This window comes from Onychomys torridus, chromosome 2, assembly GCF_903995425.1.
Source record: "Onychomys torridus chromosome 2, mOncTor1.1, whole genome shotgun sequence".
In the NCBI taxonomy this organism is placed as follows: domain Eukaryota; kingdom Metazoa; phylum Chordata; class Mammalia; order Rodentia; family Cricetidae; genus Onychomys; species Onychomys torridus.
This window is the reverse complement of record NC_050444.1, coordinates 136718553-136742468: the sequence shown is the minus strand read 5'-3', so window position 1 is coordinate 136742468 and position 23916 is coordinate 136718553. Positions and strand designations below refer to the sequence as shown.

General features: G+C 50.3%; 1 protein-coding gene across 2 annotated transcripts; it reads right to left on the bottom strand.

The window, feature by feature from the left end:
• Positions 1-2677: 2677 nt before the first annotated feature.
• On the bottom strand, positions 2678-20197 carry Heyl (hes related family bHLH transcription factor with YRPW motif like). 2 transcript variants are annotated; one of them, XM_036178904.1, is made up of 5 exons: positions 19973-20197; positions 13308-13374; positions 11947-12030; positions 10049-10130; positions 2678-6797 (listed from the first exon to the last, which is right to left on the bottom strand). In XM_036178904.1, exons 1-5 carry the CDS (start codon positions 20050-20052, stop codon positions 6124-6126), a joined length of 987 nt encoding a protein of 328 aa, XP_036034797.1. In that variant the 5' UTR covers positions 20053-20197; the 3' UTR covers positions 2678-6123. The 2 variants fall into 2 exon arrangements, with proteins under 2 accessions (XP_036034797.1, XP_036034798.1); XM_036178905.1 differs by lacking the exon at positions 19973-20197 and adding an exon at positions 13626-13682.
• Between the last annotated feature and the right edge of the window lie 3719 nt (positions 20198-23916).

Genomic DNA, 23916 nt, shown 5'->3' with positions numbered 1-23916 from the left:
GGTTTCTCTGTGTAGTTTTGGTGCCTGTCCTGGATCTCGCTCTGTAGACCTCGCTGGCCTCCTGTTTTTTTGTTTTTCAAGACAGGGTTTCTCTGTAGAGTCCTGACTGTCCTGGAACTCACTCTGTAGCCCAGGCTGGCCTCACATTCACAGAGATCACCTGCCTCTGCCTCTGGAGTGCTGGGACTAAGGGCGTGCACCACCACCACCCAGCTAACTCCAGAACTTTTCCGCTTGAGCAACCAGAAGGACCAAATTGCTGTTTCCAGGAACACTGAAGATCTGAAGAGTTGATCAGAGAGAGGAATCAGATCTGAAGGCATCTGGCATGTGGCTTTGGACATGGTAGTCTGAGACACCGGCTATAGGAATCCAGGTCTGGGCTTTGGGGGCCTGAGTGGGGGGCATACATCCTAGCCTCATCTTTGGCCATGCAGGGAAGCTGTTAGAGCTCTGCCCAGGACTGTGTTCCCCCTTCAGCACCTCAAGTGCTGGGCAGTATCAGAAAACTGCTGCAGCCCCTGTCCCAGCCATCAGGCACCACCCTACGTGGAATCCCAACAGGAGCCCTGTCCTCAGGGACTGAAGCAGCATGGAGCCCTGTCCTCAGGGACTGAAGCAGCATGGATGACACCCACACATATTCCCTGCTGGTCATGCCATGGGGCCAGGTGCTTCAGGCTAGTCATTCACACACTACAGGAACAAAGCTGGAAACCCCCAAACCTGATTATCCATGAACTCAGTCTTGAGTGAGGGCCAAGCAGAGCTAGTCAGAGTCCAGAAAAGGCAAATGGGTTTTATCTCATGTGCCAACAATGATTAGTCAAATTTGGTTCTGGATTTCAGCTGTCTTTAGAAGGGACAAGGGTGGGCTGGTGAGATGGTACCGTGGGTAAAGTGATTGCAGTCCAAGCCCGGTAATGTGTGTTTGACCCCAGGAACCCATGTAAAAGCAGGATATGGAGGTGCCTGCCTATGGTGCCAGCATGCCTATGGCGAGGCTGGAGGCTATCATATGCTGAGTGACAGCAGAAATGAGAGAGAGCCTGCCTGAAAGACATGGGGTCGGAGAGAACTGATTCCTGGCCTCCACATGAGCACCATGGTGCATATACACACACACAGACACACAGACACACACACACACACACACACACACACACCACGGTGGTTTGAATAAGAATGACTCCCATTGGCTCATAGATTTGTATGCTTGGTTACTAGGGAGTGGCCATGTTGGAGGAAGTATGTCACAGGGGGCGGGCTTTGGGGTTTCAAATGCTCAAGCCAGGCCCAGTGTCTCTCTCTTGCTGCTGCCTGGCTATCTGGATGTAGAACTGTCAGCTACCTCTCCAGCACAATATCTACCTTCATTCCACCATGAGGATAACGGACCAAACTTCTGAAACTGTAAGCCAGCCTCAGTTAAAAGTTTTCCTTTATAAGAGTTGGTGTGGTCATGGTGTCTCTTCACAGCAATAGAACACTGACTCAGACACCCCCAAATAAAATAAAAAATAAATCTTAAGAAAAAATAAGGGGGCAGGATATGAAATTGATTAGTAATGTCTGCCATGAGAGCAAGATCAGGGAGTGTCAGCTATTGCACCAGATACTTGGTTTTCCTCATTTACCTGTTGTACTTTGGACCTTTGCTTCAAAGGGTCTGTGCACTGTGAGTTGGTCAAACCACATTCAAATCACAGAAGCACAGATGAAACATTCCTTAATCTTCTGCTATGAGTTGGGAACTGGGAGAGGGCCCAGGGGACAGAAATGTCCCTGTGAACATTAATTCTATCCTGCTTCTCAGAAAGCCATCAGCTTTGAGCTGGCGGTGTAGCTCAGTCTGTAGAGTGCTTGCTTGGCACACATGAAGTCCCGGGCTTGGTCTCCACATTAATGACATAAGCCAGGTCTGATGGGTCACACCTGTAATCCCAGCCTTTGAGAGGTAGAGGCAGGATCAGAAGTTCAAGGTCATCCTCAGCTATATAGAGTTCAAGGCCAGTCTGTACTATTTTTTTGATACCCTGTAAATAAAACAAAACCACTCACCAACCAACAAGATAAAAAAAGAAAAACAAACAAACAAACTGAAAGCAAGTAATCAAGTAAGCGTCAGCCTTCTTCGAGTTGGACTCTAGTCCAGCTATGAAATAGAAATGTCCGAGCTGGGAAGGATCCCAATTCTTCTCTTTGTATCTCCTAATGAGAGGCTGAGTCCTGCCCAGATAGGTTAAACCAGTCACCCGGCCTGGGCACTACGTTTTCAAAAGCATCTAGGTGTTTTGAGGTGAGGTTGGATCTGCAACTCCTCCTCTTCCTCCTCCTCTTCCTCCCCACCTTCTTCTCCATCATTTTGTTGTTGTTACTGTTATTTGTTTGTTTTTATGTGTATGAGTGTTCTGCCTGTGTGTCTGCACCATACGTAAGTACATAAGCAGTGTCAGGGAGGCAAGAAGCAAGCCTCTGGAACTGGAGTTACAGGTGTGTGTTAGGCGCCATGCTGGGAACTGAACCTGGGTCCTCTGCAAGAGCTACAGTGCTCTTTACCCACCCTACCCCCAGTCTCATGTTTCTAAGGTTAGCTTTGAACTCCTGATCCTCTTGCTTCACTGAATGCTGAGGTTACAGACGCATCACCGTGCTCAGCAGCACCAAAGTCTTTTTCTTTAAATCAACTTTATTAAATCTTTATTTGTGTGTATGCACGTGCACATATGTGGGCAGCCATTGTTGCATCATGGCCATTTTACAAATGAAAATGTTAAGTTCAAGAAGGGCAAAGAACTTGAAGAACATCACTTCCCATTAGCAAGTGCGTAATGAGGAAGATGAGTCTCAGAGATCAGGCTAGCCCATCTTTCACTTACACTGAGGGACTGCGCTCAGCTCCAGGCCTGCTTCTGTAGCATCCTGGGTGAACCTCCAGATCTCTGCAAGGGAGTCCCTTGGTCCTCCTCCAGGAGGGCTTCCTTCCAGGGCCCCTCCCAGAGAAGCCAGAAAAGCACACCCACTCTGCAGCCCTCAGCCTTCTCCAGAGATCTTTCCATGCCCATCCTCTAGGCAGAGGATATGCTGTCCTCTGAGTGACTGTGTGTTTGTTACCTTTGGCTCTGCCAAGCCTGGCTGGCACAGGTTGGATCTACATGAATGTTAGATTTGTTGGGGGCTGGATGCATTATGGAGCTAGGCCAAGAGCAACGAACAAACCCGCTGGCAGGCTCAGCTGTCAGCATGCACTCCAGGGCCAAGGCGCTTGCCTCTCCTCTGGTCAGGGACTTCTGACCATTCTGCCAGAACACCCAGTCCTTTGGCCTTGGCTCTCCTGTCTCCTCTAAATGCCAGCCAGTGGGAGTAAGGGTGGAATCCACCCACATCGGGGTCTGTGCCAGCCACACAAGAAGGCTTCTCACCTCCTTGATCTATGGAGTCAACAGAAGTTCCTAGGACAGTGATGATGAGCAGTGCTAGGTATGGATGGGAGCATGGGCCAGGTGTGGTCCCTGGCCTCATTGAACTGACATTCCAGTGGGGAAATATACCTAACCAACAAACACACAAGCAGGTATGCATTAGCAAACTCTCCATGAAGGGAACCAGTTGGGACTTTTGAGATGAATGAGCTACTTAGGCACATTAGTCCCGGAAGGCCTCCAGGAGGAGGTAACACAGAAGACAAGGCCTGAGGAGCTGAAGTAGGCCATGCAAAGCGAAGGGCGGAGCATTCTGGAAACCTCATGAGAATCTCTACGGATGAGAATGCTGGAGATATGAGAACAGACCTGTGTAGCATAAACACTGAGCAAGTTTGGGGTCAGCACAAAATAAGGCTGGAAGTCAGGATAGGATTTAAAAAGAGCTCTGATTGTCATCATTAGAATAACACGGTGTGTGGTGGGGGCGTGTCTGGGGTTTAGGCTGGGTTGATATGATGTGCCCTGCACATGCCACATTCTCTCCAGTGCCAGCTGAGAACCGACTGGCACAGTCAGAGCCAAGCCAGGAAGCTGGGGCAATGATCTAGGGGTGAGGGGACTTTGCCATGCCTGGAGCCCTGGGTTCAGAGAGTCCAGAAACATTCAAGAAGGAGGTTTGGTGGTGGAAGATTCCAGAACTAAACATTGTTATTGCTTGCCTGCCACACTCTGCAGTGGGGCCACCAGGAAGGGCTGGGACTAGAAACAGGAGACTTGAGTACTCAGCTGGGTGGGTGGGTGTTGGGTGGGGGTGTCACCTGCCCAGTCTCCTGGGAGAAGGAAGCCAAGACCAACCAGGATGGATGCTCAAAGGGCTCAGCCATTTCTGCCGTATTTCCATGGTATCAACAGACTGCTTTGCAGTTCAGGTACCTGCAACGGGGAAATGTGTTTCCCATAGCGCAGCTGTGAGTGAACACCGAATCTCTGGTGAGGAGGCTGCCAAACTGCAGGCCTGCAGTAAGACCCTAATATCCAGGGACTTCTGTCACCCCAGGGGCCCGCATGGCTCCTCTATCCTCCCTGTCGATGCACTCCACAGGGATGCCCTCAGAGGGGTCCAATATGGCAGCAAGATTAAAGAACTTGCTTCCACTAAGAAATGAAGGAAGTCTTTATCTCTTCTTGACCTATTCGCAAGCACTTTCTGGGTCACTCAGGTGACCTCTGCCCTCTGTCCCGACTTTCTGAAATGACCCTTTTGCTCCCAGGGTTTTGTAAACTCTACTTTTGTGCTCACAGGCTCTGGGGACTATGGTTCCATCAAAGGCTGGGATGTGTATGTGTGTGTGTGTGGGGGGGTTGAGGCTTTCCAGGATGACCTTCTGTTTCATAACCATCACAGCGTCAGTGAACAACCAGTTCCAGGTTCCCACAATCTTGGTTTTGCCAGGCATTAACCAGGGTGTTCCCAGATGGCACACTGGGTGGTCCTCAGGGGCACTGTGGGGAGCAGGTGCTCACCAAAAAGGACAGAAATGTTTCCACACTTTGTTGACTTATAGGGCAACCCTAAATATCAGTTCAGCCTCTGCTGTTCAGCCGGCCATTTATTCCCATTAGAGAGGCGAGTGGCCTGAGGCAGTGCTGGGGAGTGAGCTGGCCTCTGAGCAGAGCCAGCTGTGTGAAATCTGGGTGAGCAGGCTCTCAGGCCCTCGACCCACTGCGTGACCTTGAAGAGCCCAGCCGCCTCTGCCTGTTCTCTCCCTCCTCCAAGTTATTTTTATCCAGCCTGACGGCCCTTGGCTGTGGCAGCAGTCTGGGCTCTGGGAGCCAGATGCAAACCAGGCAGCTCAGATGTCTGGTGCCAAATCCCAAGAGAATGCCTCTTGGGGTGCCACCATCAGGGCCACAGGTCCTCCACACCGGGGACCCTGCGGGAAGGGCCATAGTCCTGGAGGACGGTACCCAAGAGAAAGGGAGCTGTGCTCTCCCGATGCTCACAGCCCTGGCTTCTGTCTGAAGCGCTGTGGAGACCTGGTGGTAGGGATATCCTGCCACAGAGCTTTGCTGCTGTGGAGAATCCTCTTGGCCCGGCTTGTCCAGCCTTAGTGGGTAGTCATGCGGGCATCTGAAGTAAGGACGACGGTGGCCGCAGGCCTTAGCTGTATTGAACAGATCTGTCCTGCGCTTCACTGTTGCGGGGTGGGCTGCAGAGATGTCTCAATAGCCCCTGCTTCATTTCTGTCTCCAGGAAGTGAAGCAGACAGTGCATTCTATCCTGCTGGCCAGGGGGTGGCTGAATCTCACCAGTCCTCAGGACTAGGAGTCCCTCCTCTTCATGTGAACAGCCTGCCCTTGGCCATGGAATCCTTTAGGTTAAAGCTTTGGCTCCAGACCCAAGGTCCATGTGTTCTGGGTCCACAGAGCCTAGGGGGGTCACAAGGCACCTTGTAACTCATCTGTGCCTGTGGGGAATGTGACTAAGGCTCTGAGCTCTGAAAAGGCTACAGGGGAGCCTGGTGGGCAGCAGGGGCGGGGTGGGGGGGGGGGCGGGGCTCTGACGGGTGAGGAGAGGATGCCTTTGTATGGAAGCCATTCTAGAAAATAAATCAGAAAAGGTGGGTACCATTTTCAGAGCTCCTGGGGGAAACAGGAATGTTTCTCATTCCTCGGGGATGGCTGTAGGGGGCTCAGCTCAGAAAGCCCCGATTTCAGTGATTTCAGAGACCCACGAGTGGTAGAGCACTGCTCCCGACTGCCTCCCAGTTGGCCCCAAAGGAGGTGGACTGGAGATGGGGCCAGACCCACTGTCATCGGATTTCCCAGCTGCAGGGGCTGTTGGGGAAGAAGACGGCAGGATGGGGGCTGCGTGGTTGCTCCTGGCAGCCCTGCTACCAGGGACGGTGGGCGGAGGGGCAGCTGGCCTCTCAGGAAGATGGGCTCTCTGGGTGGAAGGTACCCCTCGACTGGGCAGCAGATTTCTCCGGGCTGGCAGGATGGTGCCAGCCACTCTGTGCACTGGAGTGGACCGGAGGGCAGATATGGGGTAAGTGGGGGAAGAGACATTGGGGAGGACAGGGCCGGGCACCCTTCCCAGAATGGCGAGCTGGCTGCTCAGGGAAGGCAACCCTGAGCAGCTGTGGAGGAAAGACCAGGGCCACACAGGGAAGGCCAGGGCACCAGTGGGTGTGGGTGAAGGCTCCATCTCAGCTGCATAGCTGTTGAGGTGGGAGAGAAGGCGAATCCGGACAGGGTCTGCATGGCTGCTGGGTCCTTCCAGGACCCCCAGGTACCTGATGACCTCCGTGAGGCATTCCCGAAAACCAATGCTCCGGAAGTCAACAGCCAGGGCTCGGGGATCAAAGAACCCTGTAAAGTAAAGTACCATGAGGGCATGCCGGGGGAGAAGCACAGAGCCTGGGGGAAGATACCATGTGTGACCTGTGTGTATAGCCTACAGTGACCCAGTGACTTTGGACATGTCGCTTCACCTCTTGGAGCCCCAGACTCAGCACTAGAAACCACGCTGAATCACAAAATGATTAATCACTTCATGATTAATGCGAAGAAAATCTTGTGGCCCACACAATTTCTCTAAGTTGACACCCATGAAAAGACAGCAGACATAGAAGATGTATTATAACCCTGCTTTCTGAAAGGAGGAAGGTTTGGGGAGAGGAGGAAATGATGGCAAAGTAGAAGGTTGCTAGGAGAAGGCACAATTGTGTAGTGGTGGAGCCTTGAGGAGCCACCAGGGCTGGGTTCGAATCATGGACCTGCCACTTAAGCCTCAGTGGCAGGATGAGCATCTCTAGGCCTCAGTTTCCTTAGCCTGATAATGAGGAGGGAGAGGCGACAGAAGTGGCTGTCGCTGCTGCAGTGTCTGCTGCTGTTGCCGTGAGGGGAGAGGGTGAAATGAGATGGTCCTGGGACCCCTCCATAAGTGGCAAGGTTGCTATCACTCACGCCAGTGGCCCAGCTGCTGCTGCATCTGAGTTCATCCTCCAGCTCAGAACACAGTTTGGAATGTACTGGCCCCATGCAGCTGCTACCAGGCAAGGGCTCTCTCTTGGCCCGATGTCACTGATGGGCAGCTCAGGTGGACTGTCCACACAGGCATCCACATCTCTACTGCCTCTATAGTACCTGCCCTTCTCTCAAACACCTTCTGGGCAGGAAAAAAAAAAAAAAGCAGCCAGTACAGGCTCCTGACAGCGGCAGCAAATATCTCGTCTCTGGTTCATGGCTGGGGACCCTCAAAGGGACAGGATAGCTCAGCAGGAGACTGCAGAGTCTAAGCAGTTTAGGGTGAGACGTGGCTGTGCTGTGTGATGATGCTGATGATGCATGTGTCCCCTCACCTCTGTGTTTGCTATACTCTTTCATTTTAAACACACACACACACACACACACACACACACACACACACACACAATACACACATCACATACCACACACACACACATCACACACACACATCACATACCACACACACACACACACACACACACTCACACACACACCATACAGTTTGTTTGTTTTTCAAGACAAGGTTTCTCTGTGCATACCTGGCTGTCTTAGAACTCATTCTGTAGACCTAAACCTCAGAGTGCTGAGACTAAAGGCATGCACCACCACTGGCCAGCTTAAACATTATTTCTTTATATATATTTATTTCTTTGAGAACTGGTCTAATGTAGTCCAGGCTGGCCTTCAACTCACTATGTAGTTGAACTCTGAACTTTGATCTTTTTGGGTCCACACTCTAAGTGCGAAGATTACAGGAAGAGCCACCATGCCTGGTTAATACAGGGCTAGGGATTGAACCCAAGGCTTTGTGGATAGCAGGCAAGCACTCTACCAACTGAGCTACATCCTCAGCCTCTTTTAATTAGTTAGTTAGTATTTTTTAGATATCCGTTCACGTAGTCTAGACTGGTCTGGAACTCACTATATTGCCTACAACGATCTGGAACTCCTGGTTCTCCTGCCTCCACTTCCAGAGAGCTGTGGTTACATGTGCACACCACCATGCCTGGCTACGTGGTTCCTTTTAAGCAAACATCTGCTGAGTTCTTATTACACACTTCACGGCAGTACCTAATCTAATCCTGATAAACACTCTTTTACAACATCCACTTTAAAGCCGAAGAAACTCAGGGGCAGTGAGGATAACCCATTTGTCTCAAGTCACAGAGTTAAGGAACAGCAGCACCAGAGTTAAATCAAAAGCCTGAACTCCCAACCAGGGCTCTCTGACCTCTGTATTAGCCTGAGACACAGTGGTGAGGACAGCCCACCCACCCCTCCTTCCTGATTCGTGTGAGGCTGAAGTGAAAACATTTTAAAGTGCTGCCCACATGCTAATCACTACTTTCCTTTTAATAGGTTCACCATGAATATAATTTGAAGCCTCTCCCCACTGTCTGCCACTGTCAGGAATGCGTTCCTTCGACAGACTTTTCCAAAGGAGCCACCACCGCATTAGAATTATTGGGTAGGTCGGCTAAACTTGCCAATTCCTACAGTCTAATTCAGACTGACTCTTTCAGGGAGACCCTGCAATACTGCTTGTCCCCAGGTGCTACAGCTGAGCAGCACCAATTTGGACCACTTAGAAACGCCACTGTTCTCTTCCAGAGCTGAAAGCTGTTCCTGAGCTTTACATCTTTGTAGCTAAGGTCTGTGGAGTGTGAAGGTTTCCCAATCACACCTAGAAGCTTCCAGACAGGATTTCCATTCACCTGGGAGTCTTTTAAAACTCTTTGCTAGCGAGAGGTGGTGTCAGCACACGCCTTTAATCCCAGCCCTCGGGAGGCAGAGGCAGGTGGATCTCTGTGAGTTCAAGGCCAGCCTGGTCTACAGCATGAGTTCCTGGACAGCCAGGGCTGTTACACAGAGAAAACAAAACAAAACAAAAGTCATCACTGCTCCATGATGTTAATGGAAGGCGTTAACAAAATGATGGAATGACTTGCCAGTTCCCATCATCTGACACCTGCTGTGAGCATAACTCATTTCCCAGCGCTGCCAAGGGTGCATCAGCAGCCCAGAAGCTTAGGCCAATGGGGATAGACACCAGCAAGATGTCTATGGCTAAAAATCTCAGGCAATTTCCTCCCTGGATTTAGGTTAGTTGGAGACTGGGATTCTATTGAGAATTTTCTTATCCAAGCTACCCGTTAGCCAGGTCTTGCTGGTGAGTCTTCTGAAAGCCCGTGCCACAGAACAATCCTCTAAGACTGGGAGGAATCGAACCGAGGAAAGGCTTAGGACAAATGGAGATGCCAGAAGTCGTGAGGGAGACAAGGAAAGAAGAGAGACAATTCGGTGTAGTGGCTCCTGCCTGTAATCTCAGTTCTAGAGGCTGAGGCAGGAGGATTTGTGAATTTGAGGCCAGCCTGGGCTAGAGAGAGACTCTTTTCTCAAAACAAATATCAAAGTAGCACGAAACCAAAGAAAGGAGTGTGGCAAATGGTGGCTGGAACCCCCTTCAGTCCTTCCACGGAAGGACAACGACAATCTATTGCCATCAGTTTGAGCTCACCCCTTGATCCCCAGGGCCCTGTATCAAAGTGCTTGTAGTGTGATTAATTCCCAGGAGAGTAGAGCACTGGTACCTGTGCCACCAGAGGCATGGAGCATCTTCAAGTGATCCACCGTCATCTGCAAGACCTCGGCTTTCTCCAGCTTGGAGGAGCCCTGTGGGAACGGAAGGCAGACGGTGCAGCAGCTGATTGCTGGGATGAACTGGCCCCCTGTCCCCATCAGGAATCACTGCCTGGGTTTCCTCCCTCCCCTCCACTTCCTGACCACTTGGGCTACTACTTTGTCCAAGCTGTCCAGGACTGATAGGTGCTTGATGGTTCACATCTCAGTCCCTGCCCACGTCATTGCAGGGCTTCCATCCTAAAACGCCACCCCCCCCCCCCCCAGCCCCCGACTCAACCGCCCTGACTGAATCCTTCTTCGTCTCCTTCCACCCTGTCTCTTGGGCGCCTCTCTCCTAAAACACTTACAGTGAATGTCAGCCCACTTCTCTCCCAGAAAGACTGACTCATCTACCTCCACGGCCTCATCACCATCACCAGGCTCCTGTTACCATCCACTATCACCTACCCCATAGACCAGCTGTCCTGGGAACCCAACTCCATCTTCAGTATCCCCAAGTCCTAGCACATCATCTGAGCTCAACAAACTTGTCCTTCTCTGTTCTCTCTTGGGAAATGGTTCCCAGGGAACCTTGGCTCCCATGGGAAACCTGAGGGTCAGACTCTCCATGCCAGTCCCTTAAATACAGACACCAAGTCTAGTTCATTGCTGGCTCTGAGAAGGCTTTAATGAGCATCTGTGGAATGGCTGACTTGTACTTACTGGCCTAAGGGAAGACAGATGATATGTGACCTAAACCTTGAGCAGAGGGTAAGGATCTTTGAGGCAGACTGATTCAACCACTGTCTCTCCACTGTGGTCCCCCACTCCCCATGTTCCACAACAGGTGCTCACTCTCTGAGTGGACTGTTTTACTTTCAAAGAGCTCTAGAAATGTTGGGGGACATGCAATACAGCTACGTGCTGTTTCTGCTCAGATAGTTATTAGCCATGTAATGTAGTAGGTAGATATTACATGACATCTCTGTCCTTTACTTCCTTACCTGTACAATGTGCAGAATAATCCCTGCCTCTCAGGATCACGATTTAATCCAAAAGAACACAGCAGGTATAAAGCCACCATACCCAAGACACCTTGCTAAGTATATTAGTCTATTCCCTTTGTCCCCTGGCCAGTGACAACTATACATACTTGTGTGTGTATGCACATGTGTGTGGCATATGCATACCTTGTGTATGTGTGTGGGGTGCCCATGTGTACACATGTGGAGGCCAGGAGGTAACATAGAGTAACATCCTTTATTGCTCTCCATCTTATTTTTCTTAGATTTTTGTTGTTTCTATGTAGTATGTGTATCTGTGTGAATGTATGTTCATGTGTGTACAGGTGCCAGCAAAGGCCAGAAGACATCATCAGATCTCCTGGAGTTGGGTTATAGGCAGTTGTGAGCTGCTGGCTGGGAATTGGACTCTAGCCCTCTGGAGAGCAGTGCATGCTTTTTAAGTGTGGGATCGCCTCTCTAGCACTACATTTTAAAAATTAATTGTGTGTGTGTGTGTGTGTGTGTGTGTGTGTGTGTGTGTTGTCAGAGGACAGCCTGCTGGAGTCATCTCTTTCTTTCCACAGTGTGAATCCTGGACTGAACTCAAGTCTTCACTGTCCAGGCTCCTAGAATCTGCCCGTCTCTGCCTTCCAGTGCGGATGTTAAAGGTGTGCACAGCAGTGTTCAACTTTTACATGGCTGCTGTGGATTTGAACTCAGATCTTCAACAAGTACTCATACCCTGTGTGCCATCTTCCCAGACCCCAGTGACAGCTATTTATAAACGATCACAGCTCTGCCGGCAGTAGGACATTCCATAGGAACCACACCCTGCCTTATACTGGATCAGCAATGTCACACACCTGTTTCTCAAAGGCAGTGGGCACCAAGCGTCGCAATTCAGAAAGGCTACTGTTGATACGGTCTCGGCGACGTTTCTCTATGATCTGAAAAATAATGACAAGAAGTTCCCTGTAGGCATTTCATCATACTTTCCAATGTGCCCTGATGGACACTGACTCATATTTTCCCTCAAGTTATTTTTTTTCTGGGCGGCAAATCTATTCGTTATTTATGGAGGACGAGAATGAGAGTCCAGAATGACAATAATTTGCTTCATGCACACAGTAAAAGTATAGAGCTGGACTAGCACTCAAGCCTCTTGTGATCTGTAGGGACGATGCTCATCATATGTAAAGCAGGGCACCGCCTATCAGAATGAGGACACCAGCCTCAGCACTGGTGCAGACCTGGAGGACCCTGCTGGGCCAGAGTTAGCCCTCCAGTTTCTGGATCATGAGAACACCTGAAGAATTCTGGGTCTTGCTCTCTCTAGCTGCCGAGGCCTTCATCCACAGTGTCTTCCTCACAGTTCTGGAAACAGAATCCTCACGGCTGAGTAGAAATTATAATCCATCACTTTTTAGAGACAGAATATGAGGTAGGGAAAAACGATTGGCCTAAGGCTTCTGGTAAGTGAGTGAGTGAGTGAGTGGCTCCTGCCGGATCCCAGGCCTCTGGATCCCCAGGAAAAGGTGGGGCAGGATCAGATGGAGAGCTGCTAGCAGGGAGTTCCCTCCCTGTTCAACACAAAGAAGAAAAAGTTCTCAGTGGTAGAGTGCATGCCTAGCAAGCGCAAGGTCCTGGGTTCGATCCTCAGCTAAAAAAACAAACAAACAAAAAAACAAAAACAAAAAACAAACAAACAAACAAACAAACAAACAAACAAAACAGGGTAGAGTGGAGACTACAAGGAAAGAATTGATGGGCTATCGTCAGGTGCCGATCAGAGTTTATGGGAACCCACTCAGTCTTCAGAAGAGCTCTTTGATGGCTGGGAATGTAGCTCAATTGGTAGCATGCTTGCCTCTAGCCTGTATGATGTCTGCACTAATCCTCAGTACTGCAAAAACCAGGTGTGGTGGTGCATGCCTGTAACCCCAGCATCTGGGAGGTGGAGGCAGGAAGGTCAGGAGTTCAAGGGCATCCTCAACGCATACTGAATTTGAAAAACTAACAACTGATCAGTCTTTTGAGGTAGATGCTACCTGTCACTCAGAGGAAGAAGCAAGGCAGTGGAGGGGAGGTGGCGTGACCAGCCACTAGGGTTGCAATTGGCAGAGCTTGGGTTTGAACCTGTCCAGTCATCCGGGATGATGGACAAGGCCTCCTTGGATTCAGTGCAAACTCTGATTGGGCTCCTCAAAGGCTGTGGCTCACTCACCCCTCTGCGTTTCTTCCGGGCTTGCATCTGCGAAGGGCTGGGGGTGGTCAGCGGTCTGGCCATCTGGCTGCAGAGGAAGAGAAAGGCTAGTTTCTCAGAGCTGAGGGATCGTCTCCCTGACCTAGTCTGACCTGGGAGGCCCAGCTGGCAGCAGGCCAGGACCGGGGTGCATGGGGGGTGGGGTGGGGCTCCCAGGTGGCCATAGTCTCCCAGACCAGGAAGGAGCACAGGGCATGCAAAAGGGTCGCCTGCTCTCCTTTCTCCCCGGAGACCCATTTCTCTGGGGGCCAAGTCCTCTGCGCTCTCCTGGCTTCCTGCCTGTCAGCCACTGGCGGACGCGGGTAGTTCGCCTAGCCCCTGCTCCTGCGGCCGGCCGACCGTCGGGGAACCGCGAACCGAGATGCTCCCTCTCGGGTCCTGCAACCCGATCCCGGGGGCGGGCTGACTGAGGGCGCGGGCCAGCGGCGGCCAGGCCGGGCCGGGAGGGTTGGATTTCAGAGCTAGCCGCTGGGAAGGAGCGTGGAAAGCGCAGAGGCCGCCGCTTCCCACGGGCCAGAGCGCCGCCGCCCGCCCTCCGCCCGGCCCGCAGCTGCCGCCTCCTCCCACGCGGCGCGGCCGGGGGCGAGGCGGAGGCGGCATCTGGGTCACAGGCTCCTCTCGCACGCTCGGGGACATTGCTCTGGCCTCCCAGAAGGCACGGGTCCCGGCCCTGCCTCCCATGCCTGTGCCTTCCTCTGAGACCCAGGCTGGATGACGGATGTTTGCTCCAACACCAATAATTCTATTACAAAGACTCAGCAGAGGGGTTTCCTGCCCAGATTTTGACCAGAATAATCACCCCAACCATTTTGCGTCTGGATGGCCTTTTGCTCCAGCTGTCACCTCAGAAGGCAGAAGTTCACTGGAGAGCACCAAAGACCCAACCCTACCGATGCTACACTCCACAACTTTGGGCAAAGTGCCTCCCCTGCCGTTTTGGAGTGCCAACAAACATCTCAACAGGAAGCCAGCCATGAGCTTGCCCAGCACCCGCTTCTTGTCTACCCTAGGTTCTCCGTCTCAACAAAGGCCACCCCTAGCTTCTACTTCTCTGGCACTTTCTTTGATTCCGCCTTGGTCTTCACCTTTCATGGTCAAAACCTGCCTATACTGTGTGTAGATAGTTTCATGTCTGTTTTCTTGGTCTCCATGACCCTCTATGTCTCTCACCTGCAGGCTTACAAAAAGAGCCTTCCCATGGGTCCCACTGAACTTTTTTTTCTTTCCTGCTACTACCAGCAGACTTGATCTTATCCCTCTTAAATTTCCCTTGTGGCTTCTTAATGCTTTTAAGACCCCAAAGCATTATCCTTTAAGCATTATAACTGGTTCCTGTCCCCTTTCACTCTCCACCCCGAGACAGGATTTCTCTGTGTACCTTTGGAGTCTGTCCTGGAACTCACTTTGTAGACCAGGCTGGCCTCGAACTCACAGAGATCCGCCTGCCTCTGCCTCACGAGTGCTGGGATTAAAGGCGTGCGCCACCACCGCCTGGCTTCCTGTCACCTCTGATATCCAATTGTCTCTTGCTCTGCATGCTCCAATCAGAATGCATGAACTCCTACATTTGCATATGTGTTCTGTAGTCTAGATGACTCTGGTCCAGTTCACCTCCTCACCTCCTCACCACAGCCTAACGACTTCAACCAGCCTTCAGATCGCCACTCAGCTGTCACCTCCTTTGGGAGCCCCTCCTCCCTTTAAAATTCCTAGTCTGCTACATGGCCCCTGCTGGTTACTTTCCCAGGCTTCTGCATCCACAGCATTTATGCTGTCTAATTGTTTTATTCTTGCACGATTATTTGATTAACGTCCATCTCTCCAACAGACAGGTCCATGAGGTTATGAGGCTCATTCATTTCACTCACTGTTACAGCTTAGGTCCCCAACAACCTTGTGACACAGTGGATCTCACAGTAGGATTTATTTCTTATCCTCAGTGTCACAGAGAATTTAAATATGAACAACATAGAAATCTGCCTTCTGGGCCCTTGTGGACAGGCCGTACACAGTTCACCAGGAGGGTCTCAGCCCATGTGACTCTCTTTGTGGTATCTGAGGTTGGATCATTCTCAATACCTCACAGAAAGGCAGCTTCAGGAGAGACCAGATAGCACATTGCCTCAGGCTTGTTCCAGCCACATCTGGAGGGCGGTGGTGGCGCAGGCCTTTAATCCTGGCATTCATGAGGCCAAGAGTCAGAGCCAGGCGGATCTCTTGAGTTCGAGGCCAGCCTGGTCTACAAAGTGAGTTCCAGGACAGTCACAAAGCTACACAGAGAAACCCTATTTCAGAAAAAAAAAAAAAAAAAAAAAATCAAAAAACAAAAACCTAATCCAAACCAGCCACATCTGGAAAAAAAAACGTATTTCTCACCCTCACATCTGGACAAACAGAGCTGCTGAGAGGCCTGTGAAAGCTCCCCGGAGCCAGGGCCCTGTGAGCCAGGGCCTGAGATCTGTGGGCAGCTTGTTTACAAAAACTTCCCTGGTTCACTGGGGACAAGCTCTAAGAGCCAAGGTACATAAGAAATACAACCTTTGTTTCCCTGGCTGGAGAAAGCGTCTCTCTGGGTATTGGGTTAGCCTTGTGCACGTCACCGCCTCACAGACTGATCCCTCCTCAGGGACCGTCTGTCAGAGGTTGACACAGCAACACCCTGCTTCAGGGCAATTGTGCTGTTCCACCTTTCCCCAGGCTCCTGGTCAAACACCCTTGCCACCTGATCTGCCCCTTCCTCCAAATCTCCCAGGCAAATCTCACCTTACAGTTTGCTGGGTTCTGCTGCCAAGGTTCTCTCTCCTCTGGGTTTTATAAAAGTCCATTTTCCAGATGAGGATGCTGAACCTCACTCAGGGTGCCAAAGTGGCTTGGCCAGCCCACACAGCTGCTCAGGAGCAAAGCAGCATGGGAACCTATCTTCTGGCTCCCAGTTCAGCATTGTTTTCCTTCTTAAGTCTGACTTCCTGTCTGTCTGACTAGTCCTCCAATCCCCTTATCCTTAAGGCTCCCAGCCAGAGCTGACCACAGCCTGGGATCTGGCCCTGACAGTGGAAGGGTTCTGGGAACCTCTCCTCTGAGCGTCTAGGCAGATCTTCATGGACCCAGAGAAGAGATGGTGAGCGCCAGTATCTCCACGGGCCTCCTGCAACCCTAGACAGGATTCCAGGGCAGTGTCTTCAGTTATTGTAGCTTTCAAAGTGGTCTGCCTGCCAGTCCTGAACACCCCCAGTCCCAACTCCACCTGTGTGGGACCTTTGGTGATGACTCCACCCATTTTGTATCAAGCAAAGGCAATATTCCAATCAAGGCTCTGAATGATGGACAGTCACACAGAACTAAGACCGTTTGTAAAAAGAGAACACTTAGAGAGAGAAAGGACCTTTGACCAGCCATACAGCAAATAAGAGGAAAATCCAGAATCCGAGTTACATCTACTGCCTTTAAAATATGTAATACACACACACACACACACACACACACACACACACACACACACACATTATAACATTACTTTACTTTATGTGTATGGGTGTTCTGCCTGCATGTATGTCTGTGTAAGAAGAACGCACCAGATACCCTGGAACTTGGATTACAGGCAGTTGTGAGCTGCCAAGACAGTGCAGAGTCAAACCTGGAAGAACATCGTATGTTCTTAACCCACTGAACCTTCCCTCCAGCCCTGCATCTACTGGATTTTAATTCAGTATTCTTGCCAATGTATTCCAAATATGCATCATCCCACCGTGTCTCTCTTGTAGCCGCACTTTCTGTTCTAGACAGCAGTATGTAGCCATTTGTCTCATACGTTGCGAAATAGACCTTAGGAAAACAATTGTTTTAGGGGGAGGGGTGTGACAGATTCAGAGCTGAGAATGCCCCGTAATGCAGTCTGTAGATTTCTAGTTTTTCCATTAAACTTTGCTGCCTCATGAATGTGGCACCCTCTGCACAATGTGACAACATTTATTAGAAATTACCTGCACCAAAGCAAGAAGCTATGTGCTATATGTTATATACAACCTCATTCAAGCTTTACTCTCAGAGGTTGATATTTACACACTCATTTTGCTAAAAAAAAAAAAAAAAAAGAAAAAGAAAAAGAAAAAAGAAAAAAAGAAGAAGAAGAGGAAGAAGGAAGGAAGGAAGGAAGGAAGGAAAGAAAGAAGGAAGAAAGAAAAGAAGAGAAAGAAAATGTCAGTTCAGGAAAGGGTAAAGTCACTTATGCATGGAAATGGTGGGGAGGGTCAAACTCAGGTCTCTCTGACTTCAAAGACTACCATGTGCCTTAAATCATAAAAGAACAGCCCGTAGACCCTGACTTCGAGTCTGACATGTGGGAGATGCTCATGAAATATTTGAAGATGGGTAAGGGAGAGGCTGTATTCTGTGTGGATCCAGACTGTTTCAGGGGGCCAACTTCACACAAGAGCTCTGTGGGTGATTCCCACGGATGGAGCAGGTTGCTACTACCAGGCAGATGTCCTTGGTGACATCAGAACACACCCTGCCCCTTTGGTCTCACATCTCTGAATATGAGGGATTTGTGCACTGCCTCTGACCCCAGAGTCTGGCTGCCCCAGGCCTGTGGCCCCTGCTACTGTCTATCCGGCTTTCTTTATACATGAAGCTCTTCTTCCCAGAGAGTTCCCCGAGGGCAGAGGCTGAGCAGGATACATCTGGGCTCTGATGCCCAGCCCAGGGTCTAGGCCACAGCAGGCATCGTTCAGTGTGGTCTCTGAATTGAAGCATTTATGTCTACTGGGGGGAGGGTCCTTTGGAGAGTGCTACAAAGAGGCATCTTATAAGTCAGTCTGCCAGATGTCCAGCTGCCTTCCCTCCTTGGAGGAGTCTGGTCTTCTGGAGTAGTCTCTAACAAAGAGCTCGGGTTAAACTGACAAAAAGATATAGAGGGAAAAACCTGCAGTGACCTTTTACACCTTAGTCCCCAGTGCTGCCACCATCGGGAAGCCATTATCATCATCCCTGGTAGCTGTGAGTGGCCTCTCCCCATAGGAGTGGGGGGCGCTCAAAGCCTACACTGTGAATCTTCTTCCATCCAATCCAGACTCTCCATAGCCCTTGGCAGTTACTGCCCAGGCTGTATACTTATGAAGGATAGAAGCCAGCTCTGATCCATCTCATTGACTCTGTACACTGGTCCTTGAAGACCCAGTGGTACTGAGTTTGAGATGTTCTGTTCTCCATCACCATGTGGTGCTGGTTCCTTCCCTAACAGCAGGCATTAGCTCCAAAAATTATTTCTATAAATAGCAGTTTCTGCTAAGTAATTTTTAAAGGGTTTACATAAGGAACTACATTATACATCCCCATACCTACCATACAAGATGTGTGTGTGTGTGTGAGAGAGAGAAAGAGAGAGAGAGAGAGAGAGAGAGAGAGAGAGAGAGAGAGATCTATTGCCATTAGCTCCCTTCCTTTGGTTTTTTGAGATAGGGTCTCATTACTCAAAGAGACCTGCCTGCCTCTGCCTCCTAAGTACTAGGATTGAAGGCATGTGTCCTCATGCCTGGCTGTAGCTATGTGAGTGTGCTCCGTGTGCCAGGGCATGAACATGGTGGTGAGAGACAAGGTTCCGAAGATCAAGAGAGGTTATCTACTTCTGCAGCTCTTTCTTCCCCTTCTACTTCCATCCTTTTCCCAGTGTGGAAATCATCTCAGGCAGGGAAACCAAAGGCTCAAAACTGCATGTCGATAGGGTACTTGGCTAACATGCACCAGGCTCTGGATCCAGTCCCTAGCACTGAAGAAAGGAAAAGGACGAGGAGAGGCAAGAAGAAAGGGAGAGAAAGGCAGGCTGTATGGTGACTTGGTAGCAGATGTGGGCTGGGTGGCAAGGCCTTGAAGACTCTTTCAAGTGTGAGCCTGATGCTAAGCATTCACCATGAGCTGCTGCTAAGTCCTTGGCATCCTTTCTTCCACTGGGTTTTTACTAACACTATGGAGCAGGCTTTATTATTTATTTCCATTTTACAGATCAGGAAACTGAAGTTTATGGAGTCACAGAGCTGGGAAGTAGCAAGGACCATACAAGATCAGTTTGTTCCACAGGTTAAAAGTCAGAATATTTAACAAAAGTGGAAGAACACTGGCAATTTGGATGGTTTTGTGGAAGGGGCACTGAGATTGGAGTCTAGGCTCTTCCAAACTGGCTAGGAATTTTTTTTTAGTACCTAAACCCAATTCCAGCGTTCAGTGTGCTCAAAGGGAAACACACCCCTCCCCATCCTTTTGTGAAAACTGCACCCCAAAAAAGGTAAAATTGGGAAGTACAGATGTCTTCATAGTGAATAGATTAGGGGACACGGAATGTGGAGCCTACGTCTATGAACGTCTCCTAAGGTCTGCAGGAAAATTTTCCAGGGGCGTCCCTGGATTCAGCCAAATGGCATAATATACCCCCTAGCAGAATTCTCCTTGCATCCCAGCGTCCAGAATCCTAACTGGCACGGGGTACCCAGGAATTCGCCACACTGGTACTATGGACACACTGGAGACGCTGCACACACCCCTGCACCCTGGCTGACACCTGCGGGCTGATGTGTACACCCGAGTGTGCTGGACTCTTTCTCACCCTCGACGGCCTCAGCCCCACTCTGTCTTACCTGAGGTCGCTCTCCCGACCCACGTCAATGGGTCCGTCAGACTCACCATCCGAGCCACTGGGCGCCCTGGGCCGCTTCATGGCGAGAGCTGGCTGCGGGGTCTCAGCCCTGCAATCGGGGAGTTGGTCGTTGGGCCCCGCCCCGGCCCCGCCCCGGCCCGGGAGCCGACACCGCCCTTTCCCAGGGCCCTTTCCTGCACCGCAGCCCGGGGCGCCCCGGCGCCCCCTCGCCCCCGCGGTGACGCGCCACCGAACCGTGGGAAGGCCCCGGGCGGTCACCGCCCCCATTGGCCGCTGGGAGGTCCGGCTCCGCTCCACCGGCGCTGCCTGGACTGGCGCGCTGGGTGGCCTTGGGCAGGTGCCCTGGGAGGCCCCACGGGGGAAGCCCAGACTCCGGATCTGTCCCTACTTATGTGCGACAGACAGGCTTCGCTCTGCAGTGCCTCGGCTTTAGGAGGGGGCAGACCTGCACTTTCCTGCTCCATGGGGTCCAAGGCGGGCAGATAGGTTTGGAAAGATTACTGGGAGTGCCTGTGACCTCTTGGACAGTAATTCCTCGGCCATTTCTTCCATAGAGGACCAAAATAAAGGGGAAGAGGGGGACACGCCCTGTGGGGATGTTCAGAACTTCGAAGACCTGTGGGGAACCCCAAAAGAGATGCCGCTGCCCTCCAGCTGTGAAGGCTGGTCTCAGGCAAAGGCTGTTTTGAGAGGAGGGAAGACAGGGTCTCATAGAGCCCAAACTGGCCTTGAACTTGTGTAGCAGAGGCTGATCGTGAAATACTGATCTTCTGCCTCCACATCCCAAGTGCGTTATCACAGCGGCCAAGATCTTTGAGGTACTGACTTGTAGGAGGGAGCGCAGGAAAGGAGAAGGTAGGTAGGGTGCATGATTGGTGGCATGTCCCTGGGAATCAGTTCACAGTTCACTTAATGACAGAGCTGTCCTGGCAGGCCTGGGGGAGAGAGGAAAAGAGCCTTGGGCTTCTCTTTCTAGGGGAGCCTGTCTGACAACAGACAAAACTATTTAGTCAGTGAGAGTTCCTCTCCCTGTCCCTGGAGAGGAGATTCAGCTGCCATCCTTCTAGGTCATTGTCTCAGAGAAGGCCTGTGTGCAGAGGTGAACATCTTGCAGGGCACAGGGAGATTGTAGAGGTTGGTCCATCAGGGAAGTCCCTTCCCTTTGTCCTGCTCACTGGGGTAGGCACAGAAGAAATCGAGCTTTGGTGTAGGAAAGTGGGGCTGGTCAGGTGAAGTAGTCTGTTTCACTCCACAGTAACATCTGCTTGCAGCCACTTCCTGATGGGAAACAACAGGCCTCTGCCATACTGACCCACACACAACCACTGGGCCAAGTACAGAAACTCACGAACACAGACAGAAGTACAGACGTGCCACCTGGCATGAACAGCCAGGGTCAGGAAGCCACACTCCACTGTTCCAAATGCTCTCACATAATTTCTGTGGGCACATGCCAAGGTAGTGGAAACCTCACCCAGTATAGAGGTTGCCCAATGTGTGCACTATGCATTTCCTAGAAAGGCAGATGATTGCTCCGCGTAATTGGCTGAGATAGCAAGGGTTGGTGGATTTGGGGGGAAGGTGAGGACTCTGTGGTGGGCATGTTCACAAGAGATGTCCCAAGTCCTCAAAATATACTGCATAGTTAAATAGGGAGTATGGGGTTCCTCAAAAAAGAACTAAGTTTGGAAGTTATTAGGCAATAGATGGCTTTTAAAGCTATGGGAGTGGACAAACGGATGGAGAGATGGAGCCTATTATTTACTGTTTGGTGAGTACTTGTCCTAAGTGAGGAAAGGTCCTAAGTGTTCTGTAAGTTCTAATTCATTTAACCCCTAGCTGACCAAGTAGTGCTGTTGATAATTTCCTCACCTTTACAAACGAGAGAAGAGAGGAAGAATAACCCAGCCAATGGCCAACAGGCAAAGGAAGAGGAGCTGGGATTTCACCCTGCAGTTTGACTCCAGAGGCGAATAACTAGGCTTTGCTATCTTATGGAGCTCCTAGACATTAGGCTATGCAGCCCAGCGCTGAGCTCCATCTGTGCCATCAACACAACGGCCTTGAGCCACACACAGCTGTGAGGAACTTGGAACAGGAATGGCTTGAATTTCAGAGTGTAACACAACAGAATCTAAAAAAATTACACCTATTTGTTTATTTAGTATGTGCAAGTATATATGCACACATGTGTGTGTATGTGTGTGTGTGTGTGTGTGTGTGTGTGTGTGCCTGCCTGTGGAGATCAGAAGGCAGATTGTAGGAGTTCATTTTCTCCCTCCACCACGAAGGTCCTAGGGTTTCACACACACACACACACACACACACACACACACACACACACACACACATATATATTTGGTTTTTTAAAAAAGATTTATTTATTATGTACACAGAAGAGGTTGCCAAATCTTGTTACAGATGGTTGTGAGCCACCATGTGGGTGCTGGGATTGAACTCAGGACCTCTTGAAGAGCAGTCAGTGTTCTTAACCTCTGAGCCATCTCTCCATCCCATGAATTTTTTTTTTTTTTTTTTTTTTTAGCTGAGTATCGAACCTGGGGCCTTGTGCTTGCTAGGCAAGTGCTCTACCACTGAGCTAAATAGCCAACTCTATGTTTGGTTTTTTGAGACAGAGTTTCTCTGTGTAGTTTTGGTGTCTATCCTGTATCTTTCTCTGTAGATCAGGCTGACCTCGAACTCACAGAGATCCGCCTGCCTCTGCCTCCCAAGTGCTGGGATTAAAGGCATGTGCCACCACCACCGCCCGGCACCTTATATGTTTTTTAAATCCTACTACTTTCTTTCACTTCCTCTTTCCATCCTCATCTCCCTATTCTTTTGTCCTCTTTCTGACGTCAGTACATAGTCCAGGATGATGTTAACTCAAGAGCCTCTTGCCTGAGCTTCCTGAGAGCCAAGATGACAGGTGTGAGCCGTTATACCTGAATTTTTTTCTACCTCTGCTGTGGTGCCTAGCACATCTTTAATTGTATGTGCACGTCCTCTGATGCCTTTATTGGCTAGTGCTAACTCAGCACAGGGCTTCTCAAACCTTCCCACTACTAACATTCAAGGCTGGCTAACTGCTGCATGGGGCTCTTCTGTGGCCTATAGTTGGTTAAACACTAGCCACGTCCCAGGAGATGCAAGTAGCATTTTCCAGAAAAAAAATGCAGAGAATACCAAATGAGAGAAATCAGCCCCAGCTGAGAAGTACCGATCAAAGAAACTCCATACAGGCATGTCCAACCTGTAGATCATGGACCACTTGTACCCAACACAAAATCAAAAGTTTACTTAAAACAGTGGATTTTTTTGTGTGTTAAAGAAGAAAGAAAGAAAGAAAGAAAGAAAGAAAGAAAGAAAGAAAGAAAGAAAGAAAGAACCTCTATTGCACAGCTCTTGAGTATGAACTTTGTAGTTGACAATGCCATGCCGCAATGTAAAAGGCTGAACACACCTGAAAGGTTCTGGAGAAGAGACAGCAGGGCAGGTTGCAAGCGAGTAGCCCAGGAAGGGGAGGATACCCAGAAGACTAGGAGAACTAGGAAGGCACCCTGGGAACCCAAAGAGGGCTGCCAGGACTTGGCTGTGACCCCCCCTTTTTTTTCAGGGACGAGGTTCAAGACAGGGTTTCTCTGTGTAACATTTGACTATCCTGGATCCTGCTTTGTAGACCAGGTTGACTTTGAGCTCCCGAGTGCTGGGATTAAAGGAGTGCAGCCACCCGCCGCTGTCACCACCACCCAGTGGTTGTGATCTTTTAAAATGTCACCTCCCACTCTGTACCACCCATAGGCTTCTCATCACATCTTAAACCAAATGCTAGCTGCTTTCCATGTGCCTACTTGGGGTGTGTGTATAATTTATCATGTAGCCCTCAGCATCTTTAAGATTGAAGGGATGCAGTACTAGTATTTA

Excerpts from the sequence above, each read along its gene's own strand:
- Heyl (XM_036178904.1), bottom strand. The coding sequence starts at position 20,052 with ATGAAGCGGCCCAGGGCGCCCAGTGGCTCGGATGGTGAGTCTGACGGA. Across the intron at positions 13,375-19,972 it reads GGTCGGGAGAGCGACCTCAG|CCAGATGGCCAGACCGCTGA; the intron begins GTAAGACAGAGT and ends CTTCCTCTGCAG. Across the intron at positions 6,798-10,048 it reads CCATGCCTCTGGTGGCACAG|GGTTCTTTGATCCCCGAGCC; the intron begins GTACCAGTGCTC and ends TTTACTTTACAG.